Here is a 17,724-nt window from a genome sequence, read left to right on the forward strand (position 1 = left end):
ATCCACATGCACTGAAATCCACACCTGCTGAACATTTCCTACCCTGCCGTCTGCACTGGCTGCTGGTTAACCTGGTACCCCAGGACGGTGTAGTTGAAGAAAGCAGGCATGCTTCTTTCCAAAGCAGGAGTATGGGAGAGTTGCCACAGGGTTAAAGCACAGATCCTACTAAACCTGCATCAGGGCTATATCTGAGGGCCACATGTGGCTAGCTGGGTAACTGAGGTCCCTAGAAACCACTAACACGGCGCTTAGTGACAGGACAAATTTTATTGACAGACTATCGCTCTCTGCGTTTGTGCGTGTGTAAAGAGGTTCATGTGCCAAATGTACACATAAAGGTCAGAGGGCACCCTGCCATGTCAAGCCCCAACTCCCACCTTCTTGGAGGCAGGATCTCTTGTGCACTGATGTGCGCACCAGGCTAGCTGGCCCAAAAGCTCCCAGGGATTCCCCTGTGTCCGTCTTCCATCTCACTTAGGAGCACAGGAATGACTGATATGCACTAGTACATCTGGCTTTAGGTGGATTCTGGGGTGGGAATTCAGGTACTCATATTTGTGTGACAAGTACTTTACCCACTGAGCCATCTCCCAGTCCTTCCCATCAGCCTCCTCATGCAACCAGAAGATGCAGTACATGAGATCAGAGCCCAGAGTTGGGGCCTGAAGCCTGAGCTCCTCCTGGAACTCATCGAGTTCCTGGGACAGAAGCTAACTCTTCCTCAGGTCTGCTGTGATTGATGACACTTGTCACCTGCCCTCCTCCTGCCCACTCTGTCCTGTTCTTGGGCACAGCACTCTCCTCTGCCTGGCAGGCTATAAGATGACCATGTGGCCTAGCAGTAGCCATTGACCTAAAATGGAAGAAAGCCACCGTGAGCTAGACCTGGCTTAGTCCCAGTCTCACAGCCCTCTACCCTCCAGCCTTGCCATGTGCCCCTTGTCACTCTTCCGGATCTCGATGGGAACTTGTTTTTTTGTTTGTTTGTTTGTTTGTTTTTAAGTTATGTATGTGTGCCAAGTGCACATGTGACGGTCAGAACACAACTTTTGGGAGATGGTTCTACTTTTATCACGTGGGATCAGGGGATTGAATCCAGGTTTTAGGCTTAGCTGAAAGCTCCTTTACCCACTGAGCCATCTCGTTTGCTCATGATGATATTTCTGACACACTCACCCCTCTTTCTGGGCCCTTCTCAGATCTGAGAAAGACAAGAAAGGACAATGTCAGTGGCCACTGTGACTGGTTTGGATGGGGTGATGCCAAAGCCATATCCCCAGAAGGCAATCGGATGGCGGTCTTGGCAGCGAGGACCAGGGTTCTCCTTGGGTGAAGTCACTTACGTTGACATGGACGAAAGGATTTTATGTTCTGTGAACAGTCACTACAGAGAAAGATGGGTCCTCCTCCCTGACATGAGCTGGCAACGTAATGAATATTGCCAAGAGCCTTGTGAGTGTTGGGCACCATCTTGGCCAGGAAACAGTATAGAACACAGGCTGATGAGCCCAGAGTCTTAGGGGAGATAGGCGAATAAGGAGAGCATTGGTGGAGAGAGTGGTGTGGGGGAGTAGGGAAGCCATGCTGAGCACCTGCCCCAGCAGCAGGAGACAGTCCTGCTGGCTTGGATTGAAGGAGACATCGGGAAGGCTACCCCATCTATACTGCTCTAAAGTCACAAGCAGTATTTCAGCCAGGTTTCATGCTACACAGAAAACACAGCAGCCAGCATTTATCCAGGAGTTTGGTGGAGCTTCAGGGAGAATGGAATTAGAGGACTAGAGACCAAGTCACTTCAAAAATGGATCTCTGGGAGAAACTAGAACAAAGCCAGACTGCAGAGCTAAGTCTTCCTTCTCATGTAACCTCAACTTCTCCCATGCTGGGAGAAGGACATGGAGGGGGGGGTTGTGTAAGATTGCAGTGATTGCACATCAGCTGGCTGCCCTCACCCACTTTCTGGAGGATTTACTCTCTCAGTAAAACCACGCTCTGGAAATCACAGAAAGCTACCTTCCTGCTACAGGAGTGCAGTGTCATACCTTATGACCACAGTGGCCTTGGCCAAGGGTAGCCTTAAGCAGGGGATCATCCTCTCCTTTGATGAATATTCCTCTGGCATAGCAGGTAAGTTTCTCTTGCTCTGTCAGGAGCAGCCTCACAATCCTGGGAACTTCTCATAGCTAGAAAAGGTTCTTTTCATCTGGCTCCCAGGAGCCTGGGCGGGGCCACAAAGAAACAAAGTAGACAAAGCCCATTTGCAAAAGGCTCCTGATTCATTCAAGCCCTTCCTGCTGCTCCAGCTGAGCTCTCTGCCCCTTCAGATCACCTGACACTAGCTTCTTCCCGAGGATCATGAGGGATATCCTGTGTGGATCTGGTCTAGAGGAAACAAAATAGCCTCAAGGCTCTTTATCAGCTACATTGGCATCTCTTAGATAGTAAAGCCCATACAGCAATGGCCTCAGGGCACCACAGTATAGTGGTGTGAGGGTCTCTCATGCTTCTCCTGACTGCCTCAGAAGCTAGGACCCTGCAGGGTCACATAACCAAGCCGTGATTGCTCACCTGTTTTTCTTCTGATAATTCCTGCCATTTCCCTGCGTTCTGACTTGTCTCTTCCAGCTGGGTAGGAGTGAACCCCATAGAAGTACACACATGGGGGAACCCCCCCTCTTCTCACTAGAGCCGGGTGAAGTCCTGCTATTGCTGCTTATTAGAGCAGAATTAGAACCTTCCCTCTGCTCTGTTTAATTCTACCACACACATCCTGCAAGTCTTCAGCCCCTACCACGTGGCTGGAATACCTGGACTGCCTTAAAGAGCCACAAGAAAGGGCCCCCAACCCTGCTGCTGCCTGTCAAAATCCTTGCATTTGCGCTCAGCTCTGACCCAGAGAGTCCCATGGATAGCTTTGAGGGGTGTAGGGGAAAAGCTGGCACTCTGCTGAGGCCCAGACAGAACATGGCTGATCCAAGATCACCAAAATAATTCCAGATGGAATCTCACCATCGCCAGTTCTTGGCCTAATGTTTTTTCTTCAGTTTCACTACCCAGCAGCCCTTGTGGGTATGGGCTTTTTAAAGGAAGGTCTTCAAGTTCTGGTGTTGAACATAGGCATCCCTGGCTCACTGAGGGCTGAGAGTCCTCACAGAACAGCACAGAAAGCTCAACTGGGGCCAATATGGATGCTGAGGTCACTTCCAGGCCTGTACTTGAACTCATTGCCAGGGACGGCATAGGTGAGCAGCCAGGGTAAAACAGAGCTTACAAGGATCTTGGGATTTTGGCAGGACTAATCCTAAACCATGCTCAGGATGCTACTGGCAGCTTGGAGTCAGGACTGGTTAACTGCTTGGCAAATAATTACCAGGCAGGTAGGAAATTACCTGCCTGGTAATTATTTGCCAAGCAGTTTTTCAGGGCAAAACCCAGGAGCTAAGATCTGTGAGTGACCAAAGCTGGTGCCTGGTACACATCTAGCCCAGGTTTAAATGAGACACCTACTTTCATAGTAGCTGTTCTTCAGCACAAAGCCCAGGAGCTGAATCAAGCAAACAACCAGAGCCTAACCCCTAGTCTCATCTTGCCTTGGATAAACTGAATGACTGATCTCTTTGAAATAAGCTATTCTGCTGAAAGTGAGCTGGGGTAGGGGTGTGGGGTGGGGGGTGGGTGGCGGGGCAGGGCTCTAGTCACTCTCTGCTTCCTGATTGTGGATCCCTCATGACCAGCTGCTTCACACTTCTGTTGAGCCGGACCTTCATGGATCCTCTTATGATCAGCAGAAGCTGAAATTCCAGGCCTCTGATTGGTCAGAAAGGGATCTAATCATACCTCCAGCCCTGAGTAGGGCTACACTATGCTCTCTATATGGCCTGAGTCAGTTCTTTCTGCATCTTATACCATAAGAACAGGGAAACTGAATGCAAAGCAGAGAGTGAGCCTGGTGAGAACAACCTGTCTGGACCCAAAGGTCACGCTGAGGTCATCTCCACAGCTTTTGCCATGGTTGCTGGGGTGGGGTGAATCTTACAGCCATAGCTCCTCTTCATGTGCCCGTAAGCTCAGGGGAGACACTTATGAGGATCTCAGGACCAGTAAGCAGCAAGGACCAGAACCAGAACTCCTTCAGCTCCATGCTCTTTCATACTTAACTACGTGGCTTTTTTTTTTTTTTTTTTTAAAAAGACATAGTCTCACTATGGCAGTGAAGGTTTACCTAAAATTCATGGTATAGCCAGGCTACCCTAGAATCCACAGCAACCCTCTTTGCTTATTCTCCTAAATGCTGAGATTACAGGGATGAGCCTCTTACACATGGCTATGCAAGAACAGTGGGAACCTGGGAGTGAGCCTCTTGAACCCTCCAGAGGGGCAGAGTCAAGTACAGACCTAGGGGAGGACACAAATGCCAGCATGAAGGTCAAATATGATTGGAAAGAGGTGTGAAAGAAGGAAGAAAAAACAAAAGGATGGGGAGGGGAACGGGTGGGAAAGGAGGGGAGCAGGCTGGCCACCCCACCTCACTGACTTTCACTGTGCCCCTGAAGATCCTCAAGCAGACGCTCAAGGCTATGGCTGGAGACTGGGAGTCGGGCTGGTAGCCAGCATGCCTTCTGCACACTCTCAACAGGGAGGCTGACCTAACCTAACATCCCAGAGACCAAGATTTAAGAAAGCAGCTGAAGGGTCCTCTGACTAGAAGACCTGGTTCCTGGCTAGGCTCTGAGAGTTGACCAGCTAACAGAGTCTGCAGTGGAGCCTGGGGACATGAGGACTGGGAGAGCCACTCGTGTGCAGAAGAGGAGAAGCACAAAGCAGGCAGAGGGTCCTGGTAAACTCAGCCAGTAAGAATGCAGATATGAGTGGCAGGGACCCCAGGGTGCAGAAACCACAGAAAGGCCACTCTATGCCACTTCTCAGGCTGGCATGAGGGGAAATTGCAGAGGAATGAGCTCCTGAGAGGGAGGAGGCCAGCAACTCCAGGTGAGTGGGCAGCCACTGCTAAATTCACTACCAGCTGTTGAGGCCCACACGTGTTGGGTAGGCTGTGGCGAGGCAAGTGTGACGACTGCATGGGGCAGGGCAAGGGTTTAGGGCCACTTGGTCTGATAGGCCTCTGTCCACAGCCTACTCGGGATCTCGCCCATAGCTAGGACTAGGGTCTGCATTCTTGAAGCCTCCCTTGACTCTGGTCACTGGTAGGATGCAGGGTGGGGTCAGTGACTGACGGCATATTCCCATCCCAGGTGCATAAAAAGCAATGAAGTTCCAGTACTCAGGAGGCTGATGCTGGAAAACCGCCACTAGTTTGAGGGCAGCTTGGGCTACATAGGGAGTTCTAGGTCAGTTTGTGCTGTAGAGTGAGACCCAGTGTTCATGGAGTCTGGGCATGGAAGGAGCCCACTGCATGTCAGTTAAATGAGGGAGGAGCCCTGCTGCTCCTTTCTGAAGCTGTCTACACTCCATACCCCTTATGTAGACTTCAGTCTTTTCCCTGGCTACCTATGGCAATCATGAAGTATCTGTCTGCAAAGTTCTGAAGTTATGGTTCTTAAGTTCTAGTACCTGCTGACTGCCCTCACCTTACCTGGTGATCCAGGGCTCAGGGCAGTCTAAGAGAACAAGAAAGGATGAAGAAGACCAGACAGGACCCAGGAGCCCAAATAGGGAAAGCAAAACCAGGTGGGAGGACTCTGTGGTAAGACACCAGGCCTGAGAGGACTCTGTGGCAAGACCACCAGGCCTGGAAGGACTCTGCCTTTCCCTTGGACCCAAAAAGGCAGAGCCTGCAGGCAAAAACAAACAAACAAACAAAACAAAAACAAAAAACAAAAAAACAAAAACAAAACAAAACAAAAAAAAAACCCCACAGCTGGACTGAAGACCAGTCTGGACCTCAGATGAAACTGGGCTGATAAAAATAGGTGGGTAGGGGCCAGTCATAGTAGCACACGCCTTTAATCCCAGCACTTGGGAGGCAGAGGCAGGAGGATCTCTGAGTTCAAGGCCAGCCTGGTCTACGGATGGAGTTGTAGCATAGCCAGGGCTACACAGAGAAACTCTGTCTTTTTTTAAAAAAAAATAGTGGGTATGTAGGTAGGGCTGGGGAAAGATGGGTTGGCTCAAGTGATGGCGGAGGAATGCTACACAGGCAAGAATAAGGGCAATCTTGGCTTTCAAGACTTCTGTGAATTTTCCAAGTCCCAGTAGATGCATGAGGTTAAGTTATTTAGAGACAGAAACAGTCTAGCTCTGTGCAGAGGACTATCTCTTACAGGGTCTGGATGAGGCATCAGACCCCTGCAGCCCTGCAGCCCTCTGCTCTGGTGTATGGCCACGTCTGACAGTCACCACCCACTTTCCCAGATGTTTCACTGTCCAGGAATTCCCCAGAAACTTGACCCCCTTTCCACATAAATGACAGAAGGCTTATTAGTTGGTTCAGACCTTTACTGAGAGCCGTCTATCACTTCTGTAACCCTCACCACCTCTGGCCTAGCCCTCTTCCCCACAACAGCAAGAGGGACTTTGGAGTGGATAGTGGCCACAGAAGAGGGAGCAAGCAACAGGTGGCAGTGCTGGGTCTACAGATCAGGATACCCTGTTGTGACAGCTTCAGTGGATATCCAGATAAGTGTATCTCAGGCACTATCCTTTGACAGGACAGCGTGGGAGAAGTCATGGGAACCTTTAAACAGCTAGTCAAGCACATCCAGTTAGTTCCGAGTTTGAGGATAGGATGGACGTGCCGAACAGCAGTACCCAAAGAAGGGGCTGCATCCTGATAGGCTGTGGCCTGGAAGACAGGTATTTCATGTTGAAGGAAACTGCTAGAGACTGCAGGGATGAGGGTAGAGGGCAGTGACACACCTCCTGAGCTTCTTGCACTCAGGGCATGCAGAACCTGGAAGTCACGGGCCAGGGAAGCTTCTAAATCAACCCAGAACTCAAAGGTGTCTATGTGTGTGCAGGAGGGATACTTTTCAGCAGCCAGGCATGTCCACTGCAGGGGAAATAGGGTGACCTGGAAAGGAGGGACCAAAGCAGGACACATTGTGTCCACACCCATCCCTCTCTCAAGCAGCATTCTGATTGGTTAAAGGAAGACCAGACGCGGCAAGCTAGGACAGATGGAGAGCTGCTTAGGAGGCACATGGGAGTGCACGTGGACCAGAGTGCACATGGACAGACGGAGATCATGAAGACAAATCACATGGAGATGCTCACAAGACAGAAAGCCAAGGTCTGTTGCCATACCCTACTAGGAACAAAACCAAGGTGCCTTAGTAGCTGAGCGCACGCATAGGATGGGCCGTGGATGGCCGTAGATCTGAAGTGGATGTTCATCTAGGCCCCTTGTGTTAGAAATCCCCAAGTCGTGACACCACCCCCACCTAACACAGCTGCAGCACAAAGATGTCACTGGGAAAAACAAACAAACAAAACCATGTCACTCAGGTGGCACAACTATGCTTTATGACTGGGGACAAAACTCCTGGATGGAAGAAGAGGCAGCGAACACAGAGCCACAATAAGACCAATGCCTTCAACGGCAGACAGCAATCACGACCCCAGGCACAGACAGACCTGAACAATCAGCCCAGTGCAAGGACACACACACACACACACACCCGAGACTGATGAAATTTTACAGGTCTTTCTAATTTCCTCAAAGGGCAACAAGAATAGGAGGGTGAGCCCCCCAACACCCCCCCCCCGCCAGCCAGGTAGCAGACCATCTGCTTAGGAACTGCAGTGTCTGGGAAGCTTTCTGTCCCCCACCCCTGCTGAGCTACTTGCTCTGACAATATGCTGTGGGAATCCGATCGACAGCTGTGTGATGGCTGACCGGCTGTAGTATCCTTTCTCCCTTTCCTTGGGGAGAGTCAGAGAGGGGAGACTCCACAGTGGGGGCCTGATCCATTTGGTTAAATTCAAGGAAATAGGTCAGCATTTGAGTTTTCCTGAGGACCTGCTTGGGAGTCTTTCTGGCAAATACAAAGGCTCCTCCGGTTTAGTTCAGAAAGCCTTGCCTGCTTCATCGGAAGTAGCACATTTCATAGTGAAAATGCCAGGAAAACAGAAATCTCACAGGTCGGAATTATTTAATTTCCCAGCAGGTGGTAGCTTCCAAACAGGTATATATTCTCAAAGAACCATCAGTCAAAACAAGCTCAGATTTAACATTCTCACCCCCCAACACACACACACTATATTACTAAGAAATCTGAAAACATCTCCCTCCATCCATCATCTATGCAAATCCACAGAGTAATGATACAGGCTCCCGGTCTTGAAACCTAGCAACCGTATCCAAGTGCTCCTTAGTCAGCTAAGCAGGCACCAAACTCACACACACCTCAGCTCTATGGACTGCGTTGTCACACACACACACACACACACACCTCGACTCTCTCCATAGCTTCGGAAGGACAAGACAGGAAAACAAACCTTGTTCCGCTGAAGACGCGCAACCCATGTCATTTAATCCATCTGACAGCGCATCTCCCCTCAGAGCCAGTCAAGAACAAAACCACCAAAGATTGGGGAAAACAGGTTAGCCAGGTCCGCAGCTTATCAGCGCGCCACATGCTTAATACTTGCATGCTTATTTCGGATGTGGGCTCCCCAGCTCCCCCCTGGCCTTGCTTTTAATGGAAGCCATCCTATGGAAGTCATCCTAGGTACTCTGTGGCCAAGGCACCTCAAGCCGGTTCGGCTCATCTGCCCAGCCACAGCTTACGGTGGGTGACAGCAAGCAGGGATTAACTTCGATATTCACAGCCTCTCCCAACAAGCACTTTCCTCCAGCTGGCAGATAAAACAATCTGATGGAAGTCACGTTTAATATTTTAGAGGGGGGTGCTTAAAAAAAAAACAGCAGCGCAGAATCAGACAAGAGCAGCACGCACACCGTGACCGGCTCGCACATAAATGTGCACGCTAAGTCGCCGTGCGGACTGGGGAGGCAAGCTGCAGCCACATGAACTCCGCAGACCTCCAGGTGTCCATTTGCCAGATGGCTCTGACCGCAGGGTTATGGCTGCCTTCCCCCAAACCACATCTGCACTTCTCAAGTGTTCTGGTTTCGCTAGCACACTAGCAAGTCTACAAAACAAAGATTTCCCCCATTCAAAAGCAGGGACAATTTGATTTTTCAATAGGAAGGATTTTCCCTGATTAACTGTGGGGAAAGCCAGGAAGGTGTTTACCCACTTTTAATGACGCCCAATTTGAAATGTGGAGAACTTCCCACTACCCTACATTCAGACATGTGCCCTGAGCTGACCCGACCTGACAGAGGTGTGTGTTGGGGGGTTCCTACCTTCATTTCCTCCTGCCTGAGATTCTAGGACAGCAGCTCAGCCTCACTCAGCCTCACTCAGCTTAGGACACACAGGAGTCTGCCCATGAGCAGTGAGGGGTGCCAGACCAGGAATGGGGGACACACTTAGGGACCAGTCTCTTTCCTCCTTGTCCCTCCTAAGTGGTAGTGAAGTTTAAAATATGAGACTACAACATGGAGTACTAGCTCAGTCCAAAGTGTGAGCACCTGAGTTTGGATCCTCAGAAGGCAGGTATAAAGCCCACAGAGGTTTATGCACGGGAAGCCAAGATGGGAGGCTTCTTGGAGCTCTCTGATCAGTGATCACCTGACAAGTGAACCCTCAGGCCAGAGATGGGCCATTTCAAACAAAAGGTAGATGGCTCCTGGGGAACAACACCCCAAACGGTCCTCAGAGCGCTACATGAATGGGCACAAATGCACATCTGCCCTCCTCACCCCAACACTGCCATCACCACACAAACACACATAACTAAAAGACTGTAAAGTCAACGCTCAGGACCACCCCTACAACAAGTGACCACCCATCAACAGTGTGTCAGTCACCCCTCAGTGCCTAAGATCAGTATGAAGACAGGGCTTATGCTGAGAAGGAAGGTGACAGAAAGGCCTGCCATGAGCAGCAAATGCCATGGGGGAGGGTCACTCACTTAGCACATACTATCTGAGATGGAGGGGCAGGTACTGAGGTTGATTTCCATGGTGATTCTAAACCCCATCAAGTTGACAATCTCTATAACCATAGAGAAGGTCAGGTTATCAGACCAAAGACTGCAATCATGTGTCACAAACCCATGGAGGCCAAAGACCACCAGCAGCATCTAGCAGGGGAAAGAGCCTGGAGTAAGCCCTTCCAGAGCCTTGACGCCAGTACCTTGATTCTGACCTCGTGTCCCTTAGAATGGCAGAATAAACTCATTATTTTAAATGGCTCAGCGAGCCAACATTTGTCATCCTTGGGAACTGATGTGTGGCCAATTCTCATATCTGAATGAGCTCATGAGAGATGGGGATGGCCAGGTAGGCCCTCAGACACAAAGGTGGATGCCCAGCCTCTAAACTGCCAGAGGATGTTAGCATAATGATTTCAGCAGCCCCTGGACCCGTGGAGTCAGACTGGGTGGTTGCCAGGGTGTCTGCATTCCACACAAGCTCTCAGAAAACCCAAGTACACCCTGTACTGAATGAATACACACTGTGCAACGCTGGCTGAGAAGACCAAGAGCTCTCTCATGCAGGTGAGCGGAGAACATAGTTCATTACAGAGAAGAAGGAGTGGCTCCCAAGCTATCTCCAAAGATCAATTGCCAGGCTCGCAGAAAACTTAATGGAGCTGGGGGTGGGGGAAGACATCAAAAACACATCTAGCATAAATAATGACCAGGACTCAAGAGGAGGCAGCATTGTAACAGCAAAAGTGACAGTGTGCACCAAAGGTTGAGCTTCTGAAAAGTCACATGTCTTTTTCTGCAGTAAACAACCACTGATCTTCCAGTCACATGACTTCTAAAAGGACATAACCTCTACAGTCCTTTTGGATATCACCCCTAGAGTCTGGGGTGAGGGAAGAGCCACAGCAGCCTTCAGTCTCTGAGTTCCTCCTCCAACCCTTTCTAAAGAGCCTGGGAGGATTTCTGGACCCACTAATATGCCAGGGTCTTCCCAGGACGTAGTCAGAGAAGATCACACTAGTCATGGTGATCTCTAACCCAGACATCTCTAACCCCTCACATATCTGTTCCTTGTGGACATTCTCCTATGTGCTGAAGGAGACAGATTGTGTCTGCAGCTCTCTACACCAGACTGGAGTCTTAGGATACAGACTGCTATCAGGGTCTTGTTAGGACTCTAGTCAAGCCTGCCCTTTCAAGAGCCCTGCGCAGTGACTGTCTCCCTCAAAATGTATCTTTCCCTCTTAGCCTCCTTACAGGGCAGTATCAGTTGCACCCCTATCTCTGAGGTGTACTGCTGGCTAGAACAGCACTGACTTTGACCTCATAGGACACTCTAGGAAGGAGTTCCCAGGCTTGCCATCTCTCAAAGGGAAGCCATTTCCCTCTGAAGTGGTAAAATATAAGGAGAAGTTGAAAATTAATAAAGGACCTGTGGATGGTGCAACTGTTTCTTCAGGTAAGAACTGACTTGGTCAAGGTGAAGATGAACACATGTGAGCAGGACAAGATATCAACATCAGGTGGTGCACGTGCAAATTTTCTCCCAGCTGGTGTGAGGCTGAGGCAGGCGAGCATAGGGAACAGCTTGGGAACCCGGGACTCCGCTTGGTTCGAGCTCTACACACATCCCTCTTTTAACAATGCTGATGCTCAGAGAAGGGTACGGGGTGACACAAGCCCATCGTCTGGCTCTACATCGCTATCCGACTTCCCAGAGCAAGGCAGGTCCCAGCCACATTCGATGCAAGACATACATTCAACATGGTATAGACATAAAAGCGAGACAATGGTTTCGCTCACTCTTGACACCCAAAAGCAGGGTGAGGGCATAGGCAGTGAGAGGCAGATGGCATCTGCTTCTTCTCAAGGCCTCAAGAAACCCCATCCCAGAGCCCCTCCATGGGACAACTCCACCTTCGAGGGCTCACCACTGTTGTTCCAGTGGGGCTGCTCCCCGCTGCAGGTCCTGTGGAAGCCCAGCGCTGGAGGGCGCAGGCCAGCTGGCTCATCCACTGTGCGAGACTGGGCCCAGCCCATGGTAGGACGGTGGGAGCAGGGAGGAGCCCCTGAGATAGCCCTCCTGGTTGGCACAAGGGGAACTAGAAAGGGGAGGGGGACACCAAGTAGAGGTGATGGGAGGGCAGAAGAGAGGACCTCACATTCTTCACCCCTCTCAGTTGCCACCCATCTACACATGAGTCTGTACCTTCCAATAAGCACATCTAAGCCACTCCCCAGTGCATTTCCTCCTTTGTACCCAGACAGTTTCTCTAACTTTTTTCTGTAGATTTTTTTAAGGCACTCTTTGAGAACAGTTTGGGCTCATAGCAAACTTGAGAGGAAGGTATAGATATACCCCAGCCCCCGCCATGCACCATCTCCCCAGGATCAGCGTCACCTGCCAGTGTTGCTAGACCTTCGCCATCTGCAGAAATGCACAGCTACAGGCATACATTTCAAGTCAATATTGGGGAAAATCAAGAGAGTTGAATCAGGTGGGAACTCTAGACCAACCCCCAGTGGAATTCAAACATCCCCATTCCTGAGGCCCAGCACACTTCACATGTGCCTGTAGCAGGCACTGTCAGGAGAGAGGAGAGTGGTACTCTTCATGGGAAGTATATTATTCATACTCCGAGGTCTTCACAACACCCCCCCTCCACTGTCAGGGAAGGACTCCCAAGGCTGATGCAGGTGCTCTGCTAACTTGCTGAGAGCCCTGCAAGCAGTCCCAGGAGGATCTCAGATGACGATGGCTGTGGCTTCCCATCAAGCCTACTCACCAATGTCTGTTTCCTTGTGGTTCTTGATGTACTCCGCAAGTTCAAAGTTCCCCGCTATTATAGCCACCTGTAGAGTGAAAAATCACGGAATTCAACGTCAGCTGCACAACCATGGGTCTCTATGTGCTTACATCGTGAAAAGCTGTTCTCATTTCATGACTGTTGCTGTGACAGATACTTAGAAAAGGAAGAGTTTATTTGCCTTACAATTCCAGGTTACAGTTGTAAGAAATGGGTCTCAAAAAATGACCACACAATCCAAAATATCTCAGCAAGAAAAAAGCTGCACCCACTGAAGCAAGCAATGTGATTTTTACTCCTAATGTAAAGGGTTCTTGTGCCTTACCCAAGTGGCCAAGCTCAGCCTCGCTTTCTTTTTTCTTTTTTTCTCTTTCTTTCTTTCTTTTTTCTTTTTCTTTTTTTAGTTTTTTCAAGACAAGGTTTCTCTGTGTAGCCCGGGCTGGAACTCACTTTGTAGATCAGGCTGGCCTCAAACTCAGAAATCCGCCTGCCTCTGCCTCCCAAGTGCTGGGATTGAAGGCGTGTGCCACCACTGCCCAGCACAGCCTCACATTCTTACTTGCCTGGCTGGCTAATAGCCATGCAGTTTCTAGGAAGAAATAAAACTTGAGCATGTATTTTGATTTCAAAAAATGCAAGCCAGCCATGGAAGACTTCTTTACAATTTTTTTAAATGTAGTTTTGTCTTATTTGATAGAAAAAAATATACATATTGCTTATATTTTCCAAGCAGTCCATTACTGAGGGAAACCGAGGCAGGAACTTAAATCAATCCAGTCAGGAGCTGAGAGGGAATAAATGCATGGATGCTTACTTGCTTCTGCTGAGTCAACTTCTTGAGTCTTACACTGTCAAGACTCCCTGACTAGGGAATAGTGCTGCCCACCATAGGCTACGTTTTCCCACATCTATTAAAGAACATGATAATGCCCACAGGCCAACATGATCTAGATAATTCCTCTCTTCCAGGTAATTCTATATTGCATCAAATTGACAATGAAAGCAAACCACCACAAAGATCTGAGCCAAGGGATGCCTGGCCATCAATACTCAGCAGCTACATTCTGACATTTGTGTTCCACCGCAACCTTTGTGTGGGGGCAACTAGCTGTCTGTCCAGAGGCATGGGGACGATCTGCAGTGGCAGCAAGGGTTGAAAGGGTCTGTGAACTCCTCACTGCGGACTGTGTCCTATATATCAGAAGGCTAGGCTGCTCCCAGGAGTTCCATCCACTCCCAGGAGTTCTGTGAGGGTTAATTATGATTGCCAACTTGACAGGGGAAACTTAGAACCACCATGGAGATGAGCCTCTGGACAGGTCTAAGGGAGTTTCTAGATTGGGTTTATTGAGGAGGGAAGACCCACACTGAATATGGAGGGCATCATCCCATGGACTGGAATCCCAGGCTGAATAAAGAGAGAGGAAGTAAACTGAGCACCAGCACGCATGTGTTTCCTGACTGCAGATGCAATGTGACCAGCTGCCTCACGCCCCTGATACCATGCCATCCTACTATGGTGGACTGTGTCCTCAGACTGTGAGCCAAAATGGAGGCTTCTCTCCTTATATTGCCTTTGTTGGGTATTCTGTCCTCCAAATGCTCTTAATGCTCCGTGAGCACAAGCTGTTCTACTGTTGCACCCATGCACACAGCCTGAGGGCGGCCTAGCAGGTTGAGCCTCACCTTCCAAAGCACCATGTGCTCTAAAGCAGATGTGGTGGAATAGGCTATAATTCTAGCACTCAGTAGGTAAAGGTAAGAAGATCTCAAGTTCAAGGTCAAGGCTACTTTGTGAATTTGAGGCCAGCTTGGGCTACAGTATACCTTAGGACAGAAAGGGGGAGTGAAGTAAGGAAGGGAAAAAAAGAGAGAAAGAGTGAGCTCCAGCTAGAAAGCATCTCAGCATAGCTCTTCAGCCCTGCTGCCTGCCACCTGATAGTTAGGAACACTCAGCAAGTGACACCAAGTATCCAGAGAATGGTCCTGGAGCCTCAAATAGATGCCCTAAGCCAATGCCTACACTGCTCTAAAGCCCCTGGAATGGACTCTGTAAGTATACCCATAACAGACCATAAGATGCAGGCTCAGAGTCATACACACCTACACTGAACTGACATCACGTAGCAATGTAAAGGGACCCATGGAGTAGGTCTCCCCAGGAGGAAGCAATCCTCAAGGCTGCAGCACTGACCTCTGTTTCCAGTTTCCTTGGTCTCTATAAGAAAACAAGCTGAGCAAGCCAGTAAGCTGTACCCATCATGGCATCTGCAGCAGCTCCTGCCTCTAGGTTCTTGCCCTGTTTGAGTTCCTGTCCTGATTTCCTTCAATGAAGTGTAAGCCCTTTCCTCCCCAAGGTGTTTGGTCGTGCTTCATCATGGCAACAGTAACCCTAACTATGACAGGTCTCAAGAAAATGACCTCAAAATATTAAGTATTTTGGTAAGGCAGAAAGTTTTACTTCTTCCGAGGGGAGTGTAGCTATTCTTAAGCAAGTTCTCTCTGGGATTTTATTCCTAATGCAAATACATCTTCTGCCTTGCTCTGGGTGGTCAGAGCTCCGCCTCTCGTTCCTACAGGACTGGCTGTTTTATAGCAGTAAGGCTGTAGAGTAGAGTGTGATTTTCAGCAGAGTGAAAGAAACCTTGGGCAATATTTTGATTCAAGAACATTTGACCCTAGAGGAATCTGAGTTTCTTCCAAGTTGCTTCTTTACATCATTTAAAGTTAAGTTTTGTTTTGCCTGGCCTTTTGATAGAACAGAGAGCAAGAGCCAGGTGTGGTCCCTTCTTTTACTAAGAAGGCAGAGACAGGTGGATCTCTGAGTTCAAGGCCAGCCAGGACTATGCAGTGAGACCCTGACTTAGAAAAGACCATACATTTCATTGACATTTCCCGTGTGTGTTTGTGTGTGTGTGTGTGTGTGCACATGCATGTTTGTGTGTATGTTATTTGTTCTCCCCTTTAAGAACCCCAACGAACACAGATGTTAGGACTATGGATGAAGTGTAGATGGCTTTGGAAACATTACACACTGCAAAGGCTTTGGAGTGTGCAGGAAATACAAATTTTAAAGGGATTCATTTCCTCTCATCTGTACTACCTAAACAATATATGAAATGAGCACATATTCAATATGTGTATAATATAGTAAATATACTTTAAACCCATGTATTGTATGTTTAGATATAAACTTCCCATGTCTATTTCTATGTATAGACATACACTTGGCATGAAAGTAGGTGTGGTGGTTTGAACATGCTTGGTCCAGGGAGTGGCATTATTAGGAAGTGGGGCCTTGTTGGAGTAGATACAGCCTTGTTGGAGAAAGTGTGTCACTGTGGGGGTGGGCAACAAGATCCTCTCTTAACCATGTGAAAGCCAATCTTCTCCTAGCAGCCTTCAGATGAAGATGTAGAATTCTCAGTTCCTCCAGTGCCATGCCTGTCTGGACGCTGCCATGCTACCACCTTGATGATAATGGACTGAACCACTGACCCTGTGAGCCAGCCCCAGTTAAATGTTGTCCTTTATAAGAGTTTTTTAGTCATGGTGTCTGTTCACAGCAATGAAACCATAACTAAGACAGAATTTGGTACCAGGAACTGGGTATTGCTGTGATAGGCCTGACAATGCTTTTGTTTGGAAGAATGTAGATTTGGGGATTTTTGAATTTGGAAAGCCATGGAATTCTGTAAGTGGGGCTTACTGGGCCATCCTAGTAGGAATCTGGAAGACAGTGGTGCTGAGTACACCTGGTGGTACCTGCTGACCACAGAGGTTACCGTGGAAAGAATGTTAGTATGTGGCTTACAGACTATTTTTGTGATATTTTAGTGAAGAAGATGGATGCTTTGTGCCATTGTTCAAAGTGTCTGCCTGAGGCTAAGGTGAATAGATTTAGATTAATTGCTTTGACAAAGGAAGTCTCAGAACAGCCTGGTGTAGATTCTGTTGTGCGGTTACTAAAGAAGAGTGTTTCAGTGAGAAGTAGCAAGCTGAGAAAGGACAATATAAAATGTATTGTTCAAGTAATAACGGTCACCAGAAGGTGAAACTGAGCTGAATCCTATGTTCAAGGACAGAAACAGATTAAGGGAGTGGTGACTTCGGGGGCAAGATCCTACCCAGCTAAGCGTAGGCCCAAGCATGGTGGTAGATACCTTTAATCTCAACATTCAGGAGACAGAGCCATGCAGATCTCTGAGTTCAAGGTCAATCTACAGCAAGTTTACAGGGCAAGTTCAGGACAGTCACGTTTAGGTAGTAAGGGAGCTGGAAAACAGAAAACTGATAATAGAATAAAGCAGGGGGTGGGGCTTTGTTTCAGCCCCAGCAAGCAGCAGAACTCGGCAGCTTTTGACCATGTGGCTCAGGCTTTAGAGTCAAGAATAGGAGGGACTACCGGGACAACTGATGCTGGTTGGCTGGAGCTAAAATAATTAGTGGTGATTAAGAAGAAAGCAGCATCACTGAGGTGAAATCTTCTGGGAAGCGTTCTCTGAGAGCACACAGAAGCTGTGTTCCAGAGATAGCCAAGGCTGTACCTCATGCTGCAGCTGGACTTGATTATGTGTAAGAATCACTCAGGTGGTACTGGTTTTGAAGGTATGAAGTTTTGGAAATCAGCTGAGGCTTGACATTGTGAGAGCCATTGGTGAAGATGCAGCCGCAGTTGCAGTTAACAGCCCAGGACTGAAGGTGTCATGCAAAGAAGCTGTTTGCCACCATAAAAAGAGCCTAAGAAAGGCTATTGGTGAAGCCTAGTTTAAGCAGAAGACCCCAGTGTACTGGAGATGCCAGTACCATGGGATGATCACCAAGAACAGCAGCAGCAGTGGAGTGGAGTCAAACAGAGACTAAAATGCTACAGAGGGCAGAGATGGAGATG

At 48.8% G+C, this 17,724-nt stretch overlaps 1 protein-coding gene across 2 annotated transcripts in view; it reads right to left on the minus strand.

Annotated features, from left to right (window-relative positions):
- Positions 1-17,724, minus strand: part of Shank2 (SH3 and multiple ankyrin repeat domains 2) — a 432,981-nt gene that overhangs the window by 275,539 nt on the left and 139,718 nt on the right. For both annotated transcript variants that reach the window (XM_028771108.1, XM_028771107.1), the window contains one exon: positions 12,813-12,879. In XM_028771108.1, coding sequence (XP_028626941.1) covers positions 12,813-12,879 — 67 coding nt within the window. The remainder of the gene's footprint in view (positions 1-12,812; positions 12,880-17,724) is intronic.

Source organism: Grammomys surdaster, unplaced genomic scaffold, assembly GCF_004785775.1.
Source record: "Grammomys surdaster isolate TR1022 unplaced genomic scaffold, NIH_TR_1.0 205, whole genome shotgun sequence".
NCBI lineage: Eukaryota > Metazoa > Chordata > Mammalia > Rodentia > Muridae > Grammomys > Grammomys surdaster.